The sequence below is a fragment of the Ischnura elegans genome, chromosome 12 (assembly GCF_921293095.1).
Source record: "Ischnura elegans chromosome 12, ioIscEleg1.1, whole genome shotgun sequence".
Taxonomy (NCBI): Eukaryota; Metazoa; Arthropoda; class Insecta; order Odonata; family Coenagrionidae; genus Ischnura; species Ischnura elegans.
Genome location: NC_060257.1, coordinates 35,096,257 through 35,116,140, shown reverse-complemented (window position 1 = coordinate 35,116,140; position 19,884 = coordinate 35,096,257). Strand labels below are relative to the sequence as shown.

General features: G+C 36.6%; 2 protein-coding genes across 2 annotated transcripts; one reads left to right on the top strand and one right to left on the bottom strand.

The window, feature by feature from the left end:
* The first annotated feature begins 748 nt into the window (after positions 1 to 748).
* LOC124169441 (ubiquitin carboxyl-terminal hydrolase 36-like) lies at positions 749 to 16,713 on the top strand. Its single transcript, XM_046548052.1, has 11 exons — positions 749 to 1,564; positions 1,963 to 2,147; positions 4,750 to 4,831; positions 5,489 to 5,599; positions 6,727 to 6,835; positions 8,794 to 8,861; positions 8,941 to 9,181; positions 9,660 to 9,912; positions 10,740 to 11,053; positions 12,666 to 13,348; positions 15,850 to 16,713. Exons 1-11 carry the CDS (start codon positions 1,255 to 1,257, stop codon positions 16,239 to 16,241), a joined length of 2,748 nt encoding a protein of 915 aa, XP_046404008.1. The 5' UTR covers positions 749 to 1,254; the 3' UTR covers positions 16,242 to 16,713.
* Positions 16,714 to 18,603: 1,890 nt separating this feature from the next.
* LOC124169442 (embryogenesis-like protein) lies at positions 18,604 to 19,746 on the bottom strand. Its single transcript, XM_046548053.1, has 3 exons — positions 19,200 to 19,746; positions 18,980 to 19,118; positions 18,604 to 18,900 (listed from the first exon to the last, which is right to left on the bottom strand). The coding sequence occupies exons 1-3, from the start codon at positions 19,479 to 19,481 to the stop codon at positions 18,839 to 18,841; spliced, it is 483 nt and encodes a 160-aa protein (XP_046404009.1). The 5' UTR covers positions 19,482 to 19,746; the 3' UTR covers positions 18,604 to 18,838.
* Between the last annotated feature and the right edge of the window lie 138 nt (positions 19,747 to 19,884).

Sequence of the window (19,884 nt, the reverse complement as noted above, 5' to 3'; positions counted from 1 at the left end):
GTCAAAATTGTAAAATTTTGCTTACACTCAACAAAACTTAGGACCTTTCCCCATAAGTGTGCCAATTTTCATGAATATTGCTCCATGCAAAGTTACTAAAATTACAGGTCAAAAATGACACACGACCCTTGGGACAGTCTGTATAAAAGTGGGTATTTCCACTATAAAGGGTATAGTGGAAAGCCAAAGGTCCGTGGTTCAATTCCCGGTCCAGGGGAATTTTTTCTTATGGCGACTCTTGTATAATTATGATTTATTCATGCAGGCATTTCCACCCCGATAATCTAAGAGTAAAGGCTCTTTGGAGATGCATGCAAATGAGTACGTAGAATATAGATGTAATAGTTATTAATTAAACTTAGCAAAACTGGCGTATAAAGTGCACCACATAAGTAATATCGGTTATTCTAAATTTATACATATCCGGCACTGGTACGGTTTCAGCATTACAAAATTCATGAATTTAAAACCAAAGAATCATGTTGACTAAAACAAGTTTGTAACCGATGTACCCAACACGCCTGGAACCTTGTCCTCATTGCTAAGTGCGTTTCCTGAGGATATGCCATTACCTTTACATGAATGAGGATAAGATCATCCTTTTACAGTTTCCATAAGAAACTCATTTCTGGCATTCAACCCGATAAAATCGTATGAAGTCTACAAAGATCGATAAAAGCGTATGCATAACAAACATCGTAATCACGCGGCATTTTTCGGAGACTACAGCGCTGCGAGTGTTATTTTTCGGACTTAATAGGTCTGCTTTGGGAAGACTTGCACGTATGTAAGGGGAGGGAGAGGTGATCGAAAATGTTGTTTGTGTTGCCACATATGGGCCAAGGAAGCTGGATATGGAATATAGGGGAATATCCTTTAACGGACCTAGTTGCACTTGGAGGCATTTTCGAATCGTGGAGGTATCACCTTGGGACTTTATGACGGTAACGTGATATGAGGCCCACCTACCGTGAATCGTAGCGTGGATATTGGTGCTGTTGGAAACCTCACGTGGTTCTTTGTGCTTACGAATAAGTTCTCCTCGAGTGGTAATTTTGGTGCAATTGCTAATGAATTGACTACCCTTGGATTATGGGGTGTTTGACGTCTATCTAGCAGTGTTAAGTTGCGTTCATAAATCAGCGTGTTAAGTTTATATTCAAAGAGCTTGTTCGTAGGATGTCAAGATTTACTTTGAACATTAGGCTCTCTTCTTCATTTCGATAAACGTGAAGTAAGAAGAAATTGGGTCATATGATGGCTGTGACTAAAGGGATCGACTCGATTTCCGTTGCTTTAAAACGTCAGTTAGAAAATGGGAGGTACATGGGTGAAGAGGAAAGCCAGAAGGAAACATCGCTTGACACTCGTATCTTCTCTTCTGCCAGACGAATACTGGAAACAAAAATAGAATTTGAAGTTGCAAAAGTGCAGAGCTACACAGTTCTCGCGAATTTAAAGGGGAAGTACAAAGTTTTGTCACCTCCGAAGACAGTTCCAGCTGATAATTTGCCCACCAATACATCCAAAGCTGTCAGCGATCTGCGAGCTGACAAAAAAACCGGTAAGACAAATCATTTAGTTGTACTCTAGATATCTAATATTTGTTAACGCCTAAGGAAAGGTATGAAATGCTTCTCTTTAATTGGTTATTTGTGGGAGCCCGTGTGTAGACACAATCAAAGATAACCGGCTGGCATCATTATTCTAATATTGCTTTGCCTTAAAGGGCGCCACGAGTTATAAAAAATAATAATGCTTTTCTATATCTTAGTGGGCCCTCAGCTATGAATGATATCTGATATCTCATCCCTCGCCTTAACTTAGCGTTGTAATACACTCTTTCATCTTCAGAATTTAAGTTTGTGATATGCTTCCTGTATTGAAATGAATTACCATTTACTAAACCTTGGTCATTTTTTCCTCAGCAACGATGCTAACTCTTTCTTATCCTCACAATAGAGTCCGAAGGTTCGCCAAAGAAAAGCAGTGTGAGGACCTCTGTTCCAGACCATTCTGCTCCACAACCCCCTAAGGTTTCTCTATATCCCGAGGATGCTGTCAAGTTGGGCTGGAAAGGAAATGAACCAGTGGGAGCTGGAATGATAAATTTGGGGAATACCTGCTACCTCAATTCAACTCTTCAGGTACTAGATGCTTTTTATTATTTAGATTAACCTTTTTACTGCTGGTGAATTTATGGTTTGCCATTGTTTGAGTAAAGGATACTATGTTGTGGTTCCAAGTTAGAGCATGGAGACATGATGGAATTGACTTATAAAGTATATCATTGTTTATATTGCCCCAAGCTAAACTATGGCTTTTGGGTGTAGATGCCTGATGACCTGATTAACAAATGTTTTTGTGCTTACAAAGGACATACTTTACTATAGAATGAAAAAAATATTAATATATCCAAAATGTGTTTTGCATGCGTTCTTGCTGATGTTTTTTGTTTCAATGAAAAAAAATTACTGCTCGTAGAATAAAAAACAAAGGTACTTGTGCATTTGGAGAGGCTTGAGGTGCTTCATATAATTCCTACAGCCATTGGTTGAGCCCATCTATCATCCCATCCACTAGTAACCCTGATGGGGTCACATGACATAATAGAGACATATGAAATACCGGTGACGGTATAGTTTTATCGAATCGCCAATTTTCGTCGGATCTTCGCCAAAATTAGTATACATAACTTATTTCACATTCTAAACAATCCTAGGGATGGGCGAAAGTGCTTCGAAAACAAATAAAAATTTACTAATTCATTACTTATCTTGGTGTCAGATGGGTAACTTATATGTTGCAGGAGCCATCATAAATGAGAAAAGACGATCGAAAACTAAACTTGCTAAGGTGAACAAATTAGTTTGTGTCAGAGGGTTGTGGTATAATTTCGAGGGACGAATTTATGTTTTTAATACAAAAGCCATGCCTCGACCTACCCTGGCATAATCCGACCCGCCCACATAATTTTGCTAATGCCGTCATAAGCCCGTCTGTCGGAGTCAGTCGACACATAAATTAGAAAGAAGCCGCGCCTACCGCTTCCGCCGTGCACTACCCAACCCACCCCTCTGGTCCTACGACCGTACGCTAGGAATAAGCCATTCCTTCGCTCGGATTTTACAAAATGTAGAGAGGAAAATTTGCATCCTTTACAAGACACATCATGCCCCGTCTATACCCTAACCCAACAGTTTTTCGATCGTCTTTTCTCATCTATGATGGCTCCTGCAACATATAAGTCACCCATCCGACACCAAGATAAGTAATGAATTAGTAAATTTTTATTTATTTTCGAAGCGCTTTCGCCCACCCCTAGGATTGTTCAGATGGTGAAATAAGTTATGTATACTAATTTTGGTGAAGATCCAACGAAAATTGGCGATTCGATAAAACTATACTGTTGCCGAAATACCTTGGTTTTTGTGCATATGATGGTCTTGCTCTATGAACTTGTAATATCACTCCCTGACCAGTACTGTAGCTGTCATCAGATTTATTTTGCCTTAGGGTTTATCTTGTAGAGTTGGATATTACCAATCAGAGTTCATGGTGGTAGAGGTGTTGAAAGGATCTCACTCAACTCTGAAAACCTTAAAACCGTGAAAAAATAGGAAAAATCGGTGAATTTCATCATAAGACTTAAACAATCTCTCAAACTTAATTTTAAAACTATGATTGACAGATCATAAGAACAATCAATATTTCGATCATGTTTCAAGGTCAGTCACTCGCAGACACTGTCTACGCATTTATCTGCTCACGTACATTCGAAGTGCAATTATTGGTCTATGTGCCATGACGGCACTTTGACTTTAAACCTGTGATTGGAAGACAGTAACCAGTGTTCATTAACCCTGGCAAAAAATCACTCTCTTCATCAATTCCATACCATCCTGTTCCCTCCATTTTACCACTCACAACCTTAAGCTGGCCCTGAATTTTGCTGATGATCGGTGATGTCATAAGAGATAGCACTTTTATAGCTGCGTTTGCATTCGTGGCATCTATTGCGTTTGTTATATTTTTAGTTGACGTGCAGTTGGTGATTGTTATGTGATCAATATTTCTGACTAAAATGGCTCATCGACAGACAGTGAATTTGAAGAAATTTAGACCATGAAAACCTGGAAAAAAACGTGAATTTTAAAATTTAGTTATTGTGGGAACTATGTGTAGGCAACAACATTTTCATCTTCTGCTTCACGTGTATTACACCATGTCATGCATGAATTGAATCGTTGAGAGTTGCATAAAACTACAAATGTAATAAAGAATGAAAAATTCAGAGTAGGCTCTACAAGTGGAAATAACTGGTGAGGAACTTAATTTATTCATCAATGTATGTCATTATTTGAATACCTCTCTTCACGTAGCATTTAATTAAATACACATTAGGACCCCGACGTACTGGCAACTTGGGCGACTTTTAAGTTGCTGCAACTAAAAAGCTGCCCATGTGCAGGTCCACAGTCATGTCATGTGTTTCGCTGGGACTTCCACAAAGCAACCAAAAAGATGCTTTGTAAAAGTTGGCGGTGTGCGGGGGACCTTATTGCCGCTGATGGTATTGGTACCTTCCAATACACCATTGACAAAGTGGAACATTCTTGACAAACACATGGACACATGATGCACATGAACATTTGCTCCCCAAATTTGTTTTTGTTTTTAAATTGGTTTGATTAGGGATGTCTAATTGATTCCAATTTCTAATCTTTTTGATTTATATTTTTTACACAGGCATTGTTCCATGTACCATCCTTTTGTAATTGGCTCAAAAATGAAACTCAGCATAATGGCATTGGAAAGTGTGACCAGGCATGTGAGTTAATGTCATTATCTATTCTCGTAGCCATGTTTGTTTCTTGAATGTCCAATTACTGTGTGTACCTCTCATTTAAATATGCCAAAAATGCCTCCCCATTAAAGAATCAAATATCTCTGTCAGTTTTATTAAGTTAAAATGAGTTATTATTTTGGAAATGTGTATTTTAAAGGGCCCTTTAAAGGCCTAAATATTTTCACCCATATGAGTTGTCTAAATGCGTGAATGTGGGAATGAACTCATAAATGTTCTGTGTATTCACCTATCTTGTGCAAATGCATTTGTAGATGTTCCTTTCCAGTCCACCAAAATCCTTATTGCATTCACACATAAACCTTGCCTTATTAAAACTTGCCGTGGGTGGCCTTCATTGCTGGGTTTAACCCCTTGCACTGAAATGACGAGTCTAGCTAGTCATAACCTTTGAATGCCTAACTGTGCCGTGACGAGTCAAGCTCTTTACTCATGCCCGTACAGACATGATATGTATTTAAAGAATAACTCATTTGGGTTAATGCATTGTGCAATGAGGCATATGGTATACTGTATCAAAATTATGATCCTATGCTCACTGAAGTCCCCATTTAGTTAGATATTAAGTTGTCTGTAAATTTAATTTTCATGCTGAGTTCTTTGAAATGTTTTCCCTGGCAGTCATGTCCGGAGATATGTGCTTGATATGTGCAATGGCCTCAACCCTCAGGATCTCTCAGACTCATACTGGAAACGTTATGAAGCCAGTGCTTATATATGGAAGGCTGAAATGTGAGTAATACTACCTTTTATTCAACCATGCTGTATTTTTTGTGTGAAGAGTATTCCCCTCGGTGGAAATATTTATGATTTATTGTTTGGCTTTGATGTAATTCTAATTGGTTACTTGGTATCTGTGTATGTATTTCACAGCTTGAATGGAAGTTGTTGTGTTGAGAGTTGCACTTACTGTATAGTGGCTGTGCTAAGCATCTCATTGATTATTTTTTTGCAAATAAGTAATAGTTCAACTTCATGATATTTCATATTGAAATCAAGTTTAAGGTTGGAAGGCGATACTTGGTGGAACTTATTGACAGGAAACATAATGAAGATACACTTTTGTATGTTCCACAAGAGTTTTTAATACCGACCCAGGTTCCCTCTCCCTAAGGTATATATAAGCTCGCAAATTTTTGTATATTCACCTTGATAATGACGTAGTGTACTGTCGAAACCTGGGTCGGTATTAAAAACTCCTGTGGAACATACAAAAGTGTATCTTCATTATGTTTCTTGAAATCAAGTGATTTCTTAGCAATAGCTAATTATTATCAATGTTTGGTCTGTTAAATGCCGCATGTTGGAAATAATAGTCTTCATAACATAACACATTATTGACATTTTGAGTAATATTTCACTCATTTTAAATAATCTTAGTAAAGTAATAGAAAAGATGCATTGATAGCCTTCAATACCATAGTTATTTATATTTATGGAGAGGCTTAAAGTATTTAGTGTGGTTCATTCTATAAAGCATGTGAAGTCTCCTCCCAAGATGAAGGAAAGGGTGAAAAAATCATACTGCTCACTACTTTTTTCAATTGTTAATAATCAATTTTAAAAATTATTTCCATCTTGAATTTTGCCAAACTTCATTCTTTGCCGTTGGGCCTTTCTATATTGCCATTAATTTTTCTCTAACTTTTAGGCTTTGCTTTGAAGATCAAATAGAAAAAGAGTATATTTAAGTATGCTGTTTCTACTTACATAGATAGAATGTGATTGTGTTGGAAGACTAATTCTAATATCATAATTATTAAAATATTTACTTTTTTTGTGCCAGATGTAATGATTACTGGAAATATACCAACTGTGTTGAGTAGATGAGAACAAAGCATCTTTTGTTTCATTTACAGCGATTTGTAAACATCTTTCTCATGGCCATCAGGAAGATGCCCATGAGTTTCTCAGGTTCCTTATTGAGGGCATGGAGAGGTGTTTCCTGCTGAGATTCAAGGGGAAAAAGTAAGTACGCTTTTCTCCCTGTGATTAAAAGTTGGCATTAGCTTCATTCAGGCTCCAAATCAGAATAGTTTTCATCTTTCTGTATTAGTTGGTAGTGAGACAAAAAAGTTAATATGAGTGAAAGTGGTGCGGGCTCCTTAGTAATAGTATTACAGTAGTATTACATGCAATAACTTTCTGCAGCCATTATTCTTATTCTGTGACATCTTGATTCCACCATTTGTCATTCTGCTTTGGGGTCTCCGGATAATTCTGAATGTTAAACAGATTTATCATCACTGGTTAAAGATGTGTTTAAAATAGTCAACTTTTGGTCATCTGTTTCAAATTATATATCCAGCACCTACGTTTTTGGATAATTCTTGTTATTTTGTGGATTGCCCTAAAGATATTGTGTCCACAGAGCAGGAAATCATTCAATGATGCCTTCTTGAGTATGAGTGGTGATGCATTTTATAAAAGATGCATTACACATTTGCGTGTCATTAATTTTTGCTGTCACCTCCTGCACAAGTGAAAGAGATATAATTGATGTCAGAAATCATTAGTGTTTGGACTCATTCATAAATTTTTGCATAGATAACTGAATTTTAAATCAAAAGGCAGCTCATCCTTTGCTGCCCAGTTGATAACGCTAGGAATTATCATTGAATTATTCTGGCACTTTTTGTGAGTGAATAGAGTGATAAAGGGGATTCCAATCCCTAGCAGGTCTTCTCATTGGAGGTCTGACAAATAATTAAGGACTATGTTTAATTTTTTGCTAGATTTGCTCTGCAGAGAGTGACCCTCTGGAAGAGAATACAGTGCATCATGTCGAAACATGACTTTCCTCTGTCTATGTCCTGCACACATGGGATTATATTGAATTATTCATCTGCATTAGATAGGATAGTGAATCCAAACAAGAAAAGGAAGGGGTGATAGTCTGCCAGGATTATCCAGTTCCCTTATCTGAGATGACCACTTGGACAATCAAGAGATCTTCCATTTGATCATCTTGGCTCCTACGTAGTGCTCTATCGATTACTTTGTCTTTTTGATCGTAGCATGCCTGAGCATTTGTTGTTTATTGAGGTCTGTTCAGATTAACATGCTTGGCTACCAAGTTTGTTGCTAAATGATTCAATGCATCTACCATACCACTTAGTTGACTGTTTTTCCAGACAGGAAGGCTTACAATGTGCTACACAGTTGTCTGCTCCCATATGTGTCACTGTTACTTAAGGCATACACTAAAGAGGAATGATGAGCAGTACATAATTGACTGGAAGATTAAGTGTTTTTCGAAGCAAATGTATTATTCTTTAAGTAAAAATGGAAATTTGAATGCATTTATTGACTACCTATTGATGTTCTGATTGATGTTAGAGTGCAAAGAAATTGAAGTCTGGCTTTTCCTGCTGTTGTCACAGACTATTGAGGCATTTTTGCTAGACATTGGCTACATTATTTATTCTGATAACACTATTTCTTCACATAGCAGTCAAATATTGAATGATTTACTTCTGTATCGATAGAAATGTGTAATGGTAGTAACTGGAAGAAGGAGTGATTTTCAGTGGACATCAGCTATAACGAGTTACTATAGCAAGTGATTTTCCAGGAAGATACAGAATGGACAGGAAATGCAGGACAGACTTCAACTGTAAATAATTGAAATAGAATAAGCAAATAAAATTATCATTGTAGATGGCAGGATGTTTTCGAAGTAGACGGGAAAGGTTTCCACTGCATTATGCTGAACTCTGAAGTAGTGCTATGTATCTTTCTGGGAACACAGTATGCATGAGTCATAAATATTTTAATGATATTTAGAAATCATGAAAATTTCCTGTTGTACACTCATTTAATTCAGTGTACGTAGATAAATGAAGATTCAGTTATATTTTTGGGAAGTAGTTAATCAATGATTTTTTAAATGAAAGTAGTTGATTAACAATTTCTCTTGTTCTCAGGCTGGAAAATTCTACTAAAGAAACGACACCTTTGCATAGGATCTTCGGAGGATATTTAAGGAATGAAGGTTTGTTTTGTTCCATTAATACCTGTGGATAAAATTTGTTGGCTGTGAGAGTTGAAATAATTGTTACTCATATTTTCAGTTGTGTGTCACAGCTGTGGAAGGACTTCTACTACATTTCAACTTTTTCAAGATCTCTACCTGGATATACGGCACACAGATTCTCTTATAGATTCAATGAAGGCCTTTTTCTCTAGGGAAAGGCTAGAGGGTGATGAAAGGGGTGATAGTTACCGGTGTGAGTCTTGCAAACGTAAAGGAAACTGCTCAAAAAGAGTCTACGTTCAAACTCCTCCCAAGGTGCTCTGCTTTCAGTTGAAGAGGTAAGTAGCAGTGTGAATTATTCAGGGATGGCTATTATTATTACTTCCAGATCAAATATATGTTGTGTACTCCTTGATTCCTGAGTGTATGTGGTGGAATTTTTTTAAAGTTACTGTGAAGTGTAGACAGTTACAATTATTTTTTTGGCCAGCCATGGTAATGTTGGGGTTGAAGTCCTCACCTACTAAGCCAAAGGTCAAAGTTCAAGTTCTGCCTGCTAATCCAGCAAATGGGTGGTTTTTTAATGTGTTTTGCTAACATTATAAGAATGCTAGCAATTTGGGGAATGTGTTAGCATCAGAGAAATTATTACTTTTACTATGCATTTTAAACTTGAATACAGCAATTGATGCTTTGTTTCCTCAGCCTACTGTAATGTCACTCACATGAAGTGTGTTCTAATATTTTAGTTCAATATATTTTTTCTTTTATGTGGCATAATCTGTAATTGATATTTTTGTCCAATTCCAATTTTAGGTTTACAGCAATGGGAAAGAAGATCATGAAGCACATTTCATATCCGGTGAAACTGGACATTTCTCCATTTGTGTATTTGAGAACTGTCAATAAAAATGGGGACATCATTAGTCCTTTGCCAAAGGTTCGACGGCCTATACCATACAGATTAGTGTCATTGGTAACTCATTATGGTAGTGCTATGACATGTGGTCATTACACTGCAGTTGGGAGGTCAGCAAAGGGGTCATACTTCACTTTTGATGACTCATTGGTAAGATTTTTTGCTAGTTTTAGGCATAGGTATATATCATCTAGTCAGCCAAAGTTATTTTCCATAAGCAATGCATAAGTACAAACTTAGGTTATGTTAACTTGAAATCTGTGTAAGGTAATACAGAGAAAATACCATAATTGTAGTATTTTAATGGAATGCCTGAGAAATAATAATAATAAATTTATTTCACCATTGGCTGTACAGACATCTGCGAGGCTGAAGTCAATATAAAATTTATATACAATTACATTCATACATGAAGATTAAAATTACCAGGTTCTTGGGAATTCCCAGGATAATCATTTACATATGATATGCGCATCATTAAAACAGAGTCCAGAGGGTTAATAAATACTAACAGAAGCATGGAAAAAATAGACATTCTAGTTGTCCTATAAAGTCATCTGCAAAGCCATGGAGAAATTCACTTTTATATTTGATAGATTGCAGTTTTTGTCAATAAATCTAAAGAAATTCAATTGAGGCCTAGTTCTTTGTTGTTTAATCAGCAGGGGTTCCATACGTACTGTTTGAAAGTTGTCTGACTTCTGTCTTCTAAAGGGTATGCTTCCCTGGAAACCTTTTGCTCTCTGAACTTTCTTTGATCAGCTGCTTTCTATGCCATACATTTGAGTCCTTAAAATCCTTAGGAACTTGTCTCCATGATGTTTCATTTCTGAATGTTCCTCAGGCGTGTCTTTTCGTTGCATTCCAAAGACACAATTTTCATGGTATTATGTTGTTCTGGAACAATTAGTTGCTGCGTAGCAAAACTTGCCATTTATGTATGTTTATTGGGCAGTAAAATATGATTATTTTTTCAGGTACGTCCAGCATCAATGAATTCAACCTTAGGAGCATGTGCATACATTTTAATGTATGAGATGGAACCTGGTTGGGATATTGGTATGGGATCTAGCAGTGGAGAAAAAATAGTCAACTCACTCAAGCCCTCCAAATCATTACCTGATTTGTCAAAGGTATGCAAACCACCTACCGCAACACCCAAGTTGATTGGATTGGATTGTCTAGAGAAAAAGTCCAACTCTCTTCTGGAATTGAAGCGTCTGCAACATTCCCAGGAGATTAAAAGCGAACCTCAGAAACCTAAAGCTGAGGCCGGAAAATCTTCATCTAGGTAATTATCCATTTCTTCAGCAATTTTTGGCATGTGGGAAATATATTTTATGCATAAAATGTTTGCATGGTGAGGTATAAAGCTTATTTGGGAAGATATCTTAGGGACAAGTCAGGAGTTTGGGTTTAACGGTTTATTCCCCATGAAGATACAGGGATACCTTAATCTGTACACTATCTAGTACCTTGTGAGACTTACCAAGCCTTCAAATGTGCGAGCAACATGGCCTCTCGTGACTCCCATCTGTACCTAATGGCTGAAAACTACCCATGTTCTTTCCTTACCCTTGCACTTTGTCACAGAACAAGCAGGGAGCCAAGTATTATCATAAATCCACATCTGGCGAGTTGGATTACTTCCCGAGTAACTTAGGCTGGTAGCCAAGAGTAGGTCCTCTCCAAGCACACCTATCATACTTTATGTAGCTATTCCTTATGGATTTTCACATATTGGCCATTATAATTTAAATTAGTACAGCATCAACTGTGGGTTTAGAAACTAATATTTTTCGAAAGATCCTCAGAGAAAAAAATCATCCGCCTTGACCGGGATTCGAACCCGGATCCCCCGATTTCCGGTCGAGTGCTTTAGCCAGTTAAGCTACCGAGGCATCATTCTTCCCTGTGGATATATTTGGACACTACCAGATAAGGTGACCGTGTCCGGTAGTGTCCAAATATATCCACAGGGAAGAATGATGCCTCGGTAGCTTAACTGGCCAAAGCTCTCGACCGGAAATCGGGGGATCCGGGTTCGAATCCCGGTCAAGGCAGATGATTTTTTCTCTGTCGATCTTTTGCGCGATTGTGCATTGCGGGTGACTCCCATTTAAGTTATCACCGTGGCTAGTCCCGGTACACTTTAAACTAATATTTTTCACCTTTGTAATTAAAAATATGATTTACCATCATAAGCAGCATCCATCCATGATGATAAAAAATCCACTGCAGTAATCACAGATTAACCTGGAATTTTGTAAAATTTCCCTGGAAAACTGGGAATTGTGCATCAATTTTTGTTTTGATTGGCTGGACACCTTGCTTATTAGCCTCCCTGAGTGGACAAAGTTGAGTTGGCACTGCACAAGGGCTTTTAAATCTCCTAGAACTCATATCGGTCGCATAGAATGACAAGAGGCCAAAGAGACAGCTCCAAGAAATGACTGAGTAATCACACTGAGCTGCTACGTTGTTGTCAAATTCAGGGGAAAATATCGTGGATGCTGTGGTAGCACTATGAGCGCTTCTTCACCCTGAATGTGCTCAGTGCTCTTTCCAGCCTCTTGAGTAACACCGGTTAAGAGTGGCAATTTTGATTGTTAACATAAATATTTTATTACAGGTGCTTTCTTATTTTCTCATTTATTGCATTGAACAGTTTTTATCAAAACAGCATAATTCAAATCACACTGTACTTAAAGATATCATGTCTTTTAAATGATCGGTGCAGTCCTAGTACCTTGTATGGGTTAAACCAGTGTTATGTGCGTGTGGATTGGATGCCTGTGAATTTGATCTCTTAATTTCATGAGAATTTTTCGCTGAAAAATGTGCTGTGTATTTGATGTTTTTGAAAGATTCTGGTCCTTATCTATTTTCTTTTTTCCTTTCAGCAAAGAAGAAACTTCTGTTTCAAAACCAATTGTGCCGAAGCCTGAGTCAAAGGCTTTATCTAATGCAGTTGTTAGTGTTCAAAGTAAAATATTATTGAATGGATGTGTGAGCAAGAACTTGAGCATTCCCACCTCTCACTCATCCCCTAGTAAGGTTTCCATCAAAAAACCTAATGAAAGTAATATTTCCCCTGTGCCAAAAGTTTCCCCCAAAAAACCTGTTGAAAGTAATATCCACCCTGCGCCAAATCAAAGCCATGATACCTCAAGTGTGATTAAAGCATCCCTGCCTGTTTCTGTTGGGGCTGAGGGACAAGTGAAAAAGACTTTTGAAGATCCATTGAGGGTGAAAGAAAGTGGATGCCTCAAGGAAAAAGAATCAAAAAAATCTCAGGAGCCCTCTGTCCTTCCTAGTGGTAGTGTAAAACCGAAATCTTCCCTCAAAGAACCTAAGCAAAAGCCTCATAAGGAGTCAATTCGGGAACATGAGAAGGGGATTTCCAAGAAGAGGAAACACTCTTCACCCTCCTTAGAAGATGTGCAAAAATCTCCTTTCCCTCTCAAGAAGCAGCTAACTTTGCCAGACCTCTTTAATCGGAAGAATGATCATAACGTGTTGGAAATTCCTCGTGTGAAAATTAAAACCTTGAAGGACTGGTTGGATATCAAGAGTGTTTCAAAAGGTAATTCTGTCACCTTTAATTGCATGTATGATTATAATTAAATATTAAATGAGAAAAATGATGTATTTTGGTCAATGTGGTGGCTCGTTTCCATTATTAATTTTCTCCTGAGTAATTGAAAATATGGTTTACCATCATTAATAAACATCCCTCAAGGTTGAAAAATAGTGAGATTACATAGAATGTGACGATTACAATTCTAATGTTTTCAAGTTAGACGATTAATTAATTATTATCATTTTACATGAATGGAAGAAAACCATTCTTTTTTAAGGCCACCGTCAAAGATTATGTATCAATTCACTTACCTAAGAAATTGTGGTGATGCTAAACTTCACACAGCTGATTCATCATCGTCATCATATGGAGGTCATTAAATTAAGAAAGGACTATTTTGACCATCTTTTGCGCTCTTGCAATTCAGTTTGATCAAGGTCCTCTTCTATGATGGATTATAATACAGTCTTTCTTGGACAATTGCATGTAATCATTACTTTCTATTATTTTGAGATATATCAAATAAGACTAACCTTACTTTTAGCTCTCAAGATTTTTTTTCTTTATCAATGGTCTCTTCTATTTATTTACTAGGCTGTTGATTCTTGACTGATCATCAAAATAGGTAATTTCTCAAAGGCCTTGTCACACTGCTCATATTGTCTCCTTCCAAGGCTGAATGGACATCAGATTTTGAAGCTAGGACATTCTAGGAGTGTTTTTGGATGTGCATGCATATCAAGTTAACTTGATTTGGAGTTTATTTCATGATAGAGGACATATGTCTCATGTGGAGAAATTACTACCTACCTCCAACTTTGGAGACAGAGTGAAGAGTGAGCATCAAAGTTCCAATAGTACTCATGGTAACAAAATCATAACTGGATGACTGCCAGATGTCTCCGTAGGAGATTTTTAAATTGTCATATGAGAGCATTGTTCTGTGAAATGGAATGAACTCAAAATCAAGTATCTTGATCGTTGGTCCTTTTGAAAATGCCCAATCATTTACCAATGGCAATTATTTATGTACCTAATTGCCCAATTATATACCAATGATGATTCTCGATCATGTCTCAATTTAATAATGGCACTGTGTGGATTGTATAAAACTGGTTGTTTCGGATGAGATATTTTGGAACCAATCCATCATAGTTCTAAGAGATTTTGCAGGTTCCACTTCAAACATTACATGAGAAAATGTAGCACAAACACACAAAAAATTGCATGGATTTAAATTCAATTTTTTGGAATCATAAGTTTTCATTAGCTTGTAGACAGTGGTGTATCAAATGTTAGGCACTGATTATTTTAGAGAGTTAATTCAATGATTAAAATTCATGATTCATAAAGAGATAGTGAGAGGAAGTCGATGCACTTTGGTTCTGTTATGTATTAGTTGAGATAAAATTATGGAAAATACTTAAGTTGTTACCATCTGAAATTCTGGGATGAGATGAAAAATTATACATTTTGATCTCAGCGTCCACAGATGGGAATATGTGTTTATAAATTAAGCAGTCGTTAAAGAGATGATGATAGCAGATACACCCAGGATTAGTTTGATTGATAGCAAGAAGGTAAAAAAAATTATATTATTTATAAAATAGCATATCTCCACACATTGGCCAAAAACTACTGATGATTGGCTCTTTTACATGGCTTTTACTCCCAATTAGCTGCAGAAAAATCATGGTAATTCCTCAGTTTGGCTCTGTTCTTGGAGATAGTCTCAAATAAGTGGTTGCTCAAATGTCTGGTGGTCCAAATAACCTGAATCTAATGTGTTCAGTGTAAAGGTGCAAGTCTAGAACTCCAAGGGCCACAATTCTTTTCTGTTGAGATATTTTTCTTTCTTAATCATGGGTATAAAAAGAATGTTTATTAACCCACAGTCTCTAAAAGTATTCAAAATGCAAATATGTTGGCCTGTTATATGTGCTAGTCAACTCTTGATTATCTGCTAGATAACTCTTGATTATCCAGAATGCCGTTCCGGCACTGTTTAACAAAAGATGTAATAGTCAAATGACACTTTAAGCAATTTTGGTGCCTCAAATTTTCCAATACATACATTCAATAATACATTCCTAACTAGAAAAAAAAATTGGAAAAAAATTAAATAATAACTTGTAATTAACGTAACGCACAGAGTGATATTTCACTTCTGAAAAGTTATGGATAGTGCGTTCCGACTCTGCTAATTTTGCCATGAAGTCACTGAGTGTATGGCTACGGCCAAATAATAGAGGGTATACAAATGCATCTAGAATACGAATATTTTACTCTGTAGTGTGGAATATTTTAGATGAATTCTATCGAGATTCAACGAACTTTTTTTGTTTCATTATTGTTGCCTTTGGAATATTTTTTTGAAATTCTACGTTTAAGGAGAAAAATGGCCTGAATAATTAATAGCCAGATTAGTGGAAGTTGACCTTATGCATTTTTTTAAAAGGGGAGTTTTAGTGCACTTATAAAAAAATATTACCTACTAATTTCAGGTGACGTCACTTTAAACAAAGCTCATCACCAACCCAAGGTGCTACCTCAGGTCCAAGCTGTAAAATCAGTGATTGGGGGCTGGAAGGTCACGGAACAGAATGAAGAGGCAGGGAGTCCTGCGTCAGGAGCAAAATCTGAGGTCAAGGTGCAAAAGCGTAAGAAGGAAGTGACTGCCAGTTTGGTTGAGCATAAGAAGAAAAAGTTTGCACAGGATTCTAGTGCTCAACAGTGGAGAACTTTCTTCAAAAACAAACTGTTGAATGCCAGTAAGGTGGAGAAGAAAGTGACTACTAAGATTAAAAAGAAAAAGAACCACAAAAAGAGTGAAGCTGATTGTTCTCAGAAATTACCGGACGTTGTTGAAAATGTAGCCTTGCTCCAGAAGTCGTAACATTACGAAATGGAGTGACTGCAAAACTTAATAGACATTGAAATCAAGTATGCTTTAAAGAAATAATGTTTGATCAACTTAAATATATACTTATATCATGTTGTCATGCCCTTAAAACTTTTGCATGATTCAAGCAGGAAAGCTGATTTTTTTCTATTTATGTCATCTGCAAAGAGTAGTACCTTGAAATATATTTTTCATAGTTTCCAGATTGTTCTTTGCATGCCACATTGTTGCTCCTGGACATAGTGCCTGTAGACGTGAAAGTGTCTCTGGCAATTAAAATTTACAATATTTGTAAATAGAATCATTTGTTTTTAGGCCGTTGACAGCATCAAACTGAAAAGATATTGTATTTTGAAATATTTCTGGTTACAATTCTCAAATAGACATAAGTGAAAATTTTTTCAGCTATGAAGGCATTCACTATTTTGATCTTGTATATCAGAGAAATAAAATGCCATATATTGAAGTCCGTTATATTTTGAAATTAAACCAATTAACCATTTTAACATAACTGATTAAGTACATATACTGTGACGTGGAATGGTATATATTTTCAAACATCTGGTCACAATAATTTTAAGCCTGCGTATTTAAAAATTTCAATGCTTAACTAGCTTGTCAATTTCAGATAATTTAGGTCTGTAAGTTATTTCAGAAATTTTTATTTATCTCTCCAGTATACTTGGAGCATATTTTGGTGCAAAGCATTCCAATTTGATATTCCTTACCAATTCATTATTCTGTTTGTCCTTTACTAGGCTCATCCTTGAAATTTACCTTTCCAAATGCAGTGTGTTCTCCACAGGGCTGTTTAGAAGCAAAGGGCATAGAAGCTGTGCATTGAATTAGGATTTTTTCTGTAGCCCTAGCGCAAATTAATGGCAGCAGACAAGTCTTAAGATGGAAACATTTGAATCATTTTGCGGTGGGAGAATGATGAAGAGAGAATGGATTGACAGATTGAACATTAATGAATTTCTCAGAGAAAGTGAACAATAAAGATGCCCTAAGAAGAGAGGGAGAATATAATAAAAATATCTTTAAAATAACCCTGAGAAGAAGGAAGAACAACTAATTTTGTCCACGTTCTGAAACATGATCTTAGGGCAATACCCAGATGAGAAGAAAAGCCAAGTAAGGTCATGTGCGAGCAAGTGGTAAAGAATGTAAAGTAAAAAGAATACGTGAACATGAAAAGATGGAATAGTTGAGAGGTGAGTGGAATGTGAACAGTCTCAGAAAAGTCGACCATTCATGGCGACAGAACGCCATATAAGGTAAGGATAGGTTTGTATGAATAGCTGACATACTGCATCACCCATGAGTGCTTGACTGTTACTTGTGCTTCTGTCAGCCAAAAGAAGCTTTGATGGGGTTTTAACCAGTAAGAGGAGTTATGGTATTGTCCGAGTAATCATGCTATGGTCAGGAACAAAACTAAAGAGATTATGTACATTGTAATTGAAAATTTGAAGTATTTGACCTGAGAGGTGGGCAAGTTATTGCCAAAAATTGGCACTGATTGACATAATTACTATACTTCTGCTTGACTCCCACCTTACTTCACAATACACCTTGTACCATTTTTTAAGTCATCCCTATGTTATCGACTGATTTGCCATTATTATGAAGCGAGGTAAATAATTTGAAAGTTAGTATATATAATGCACTAAATTTATATATAAATATAATAACACTCTCCAAGCCAACATTTGTTTTTGATAAATGGGTCAAATATTGTGAAACTAGATCCGATAGGGATCCTGGGGAACAGTACACATATAATAATATGCAAGTGCCTTTCAAAGCATTCTATATGCAAAGGCACATGCTGCAAATAATGCATTTTATGATTCAAATTCGTCCTGTTATAGATACTTTTGGGAAATTGATTTTATGTATACACATCTCCATTTCAGGTTTTTAGTAATTATATTTTATAACCAGGATTGTAAGGTTGCAATTAAAATTATGCACAGTTTAACTCGGGGCAAAATTTGCTTTAGTGCCTCCTCTAAGACTTCTTTAAAACTTCCTCAAGCCCAGTTTAACAGCACATTAACTCATACACGTGTAAATGCAAGCACAATTTTTGGAAGGAATGAATGCGTGAACCAAATTAGGTCAGGTTCTGTTCTAATATGGTTGGTTACACGGTGCATTTTCATGTCCATTCACTAGTTCATACATAGACATTAACCAGACCTTTCTGGTTGGTTAGCAACTACTTAGTTAGTTAGTTACTATGTAGGGTTCTTGGCAACAACCTAGCAAGTTGTGCATATTATTACTACAGTTTTTCTCGTTGCTCTTAGCCGATAACGTTGGAGACTAGAAAAATCATAAGAAATTTTACTAGGCTTTAAATATTAACTTTTACTATCATGATAACTAATAACATTTGAACTCCATCCGTCGCCCCTCTTGAACATCAATTTCTTGGCAGCTTCAAATGCCAATGAAATTAATTCATAGGAAAAATGTGCAACAAAAACACCTCTGCCATTGAAAATTATATGAAAAATATATCCTAAACTTAAATGACATAGCACCACAGCAGAAATATCTGGAATCCACCACGGCTTTTTTCATCAGTCCTTGATTGACTCCTTCAGCATCTGAAGTTGAGCTTTTAACTCTTCCATTTTCAACCCTGCCAAAGAAATGAAGAGTTTTGAACAGTTAATTCTTTCATATAGACTGCAGTTCAAAACAGTGAATTGAAATCCAACCTATTGATCTGACTACAATTTTAGACTGTTCATCAGATAGAAGTCCTAGAAAATGCTGATAGTCTTTAAGTACATCCTCAATTAGTGCTTCGGCATCTGTCATGTCTTCGCTGAAATACACAGTGCCCTTAGAACTAGCCTGTTGGAGTAAAAGTCACAGTCTAACATTAACCGCTACACAACATTAAGACAAACTAAATTTTTCAATTAAATGACTAACAGCATCACTTAGGAGCTCCATAGCTTCAGTAAATTTGTCAGTAATCCCATTCATGTGGTTCTTTATTTCTAGGTCACTCAGCGAGCACAGTTTAACACTGACATGAAAATGCCTCGGTTCGCTAACTCCAACACTTAATTGGGGATAAACTCGTTGACTTTTAAACGCCACTGCCGACGTTGAGCAGTTTTTTACCTTCTGCGACACTAACGAATGCCTCAAGGCCACCGAGTGTAATTTACGTTGAATTCGATATAAATTAATCAGGCTCTTCCGAAACATGCTGAAGTGAAAAATGTTATCCAGCTGACGGTAAAAAAAATACTGAGAAAATCTAATCGCAAGTAGATAGAAAATGACAAACTCGTACAGCAGCCGACAACCTGAAAACTACTCCGCCATCGAGCTCAATTGCCTCAAATACAACAATTAGGACCTAACATGAATTAATTATAAGGGAACGATTACTACAGAGAGTATGTTCTCAACATATTTAAAGATGGGAATCAAAGCGACGCATTACTAACACATCAGGCAAGCGCCCAAAACGAAGTCAATAGATAAAATAATGACATGAGCCGCCGTAATGGCGGTATCTATGTTAGGAAAAAGAATTCAATATAAGGTCTTACATTTGTGTAGATGGTCATACGTAGGTTATTATGAACTATCCGGCTCTTTCTAA

Bases quoted from the DNA above. Each gene is read 5' to 3' on its own strand.
- LOC124169442 (XM_046548053.1), bottom strand. From the start codon at position 19,481: ATGTTTCGGAAGAGCCTGATTAATTTATATCGAATTCAACGTAAATTA. The intron at 19,119-19,199 runs GTTAGTCATTTA...TTACTCCAACAG, and splicing joins TGGAGCTCCTAAGTGATGCT to GCTAGTTCTAAGGGCACTGT. The intron at 18,901-18,979 runs GTTGGATTTCAA...TTTCTTTGGCAG, and splicing joins AATTGTAGTCAGATCAATAG to GGTTGAAAATGGAAGAGTTA.
- LOC124169441 (XM_046548052.1), top strand. From the start codon at position 1,255: ATGATGGCTGTGACTAAAGGGATCGACTCGATTTCCGTTGCTTTAAAA. The intron at 1,565-1,962 runs GTAAGACAAATC...TCCTCACAATAG, and splicing joins GCGAGCTGACAAAAAAACCG to AGTCCGAAGGTTCGCCAAAG. The intron at 11,054-12,665 runs GTAATTATCCAT...TTTTCCTTTCAG, and splicing joins GCCGGAAAATCTTCATCTAG to CAAAGAAGAAACTTCTGTTT.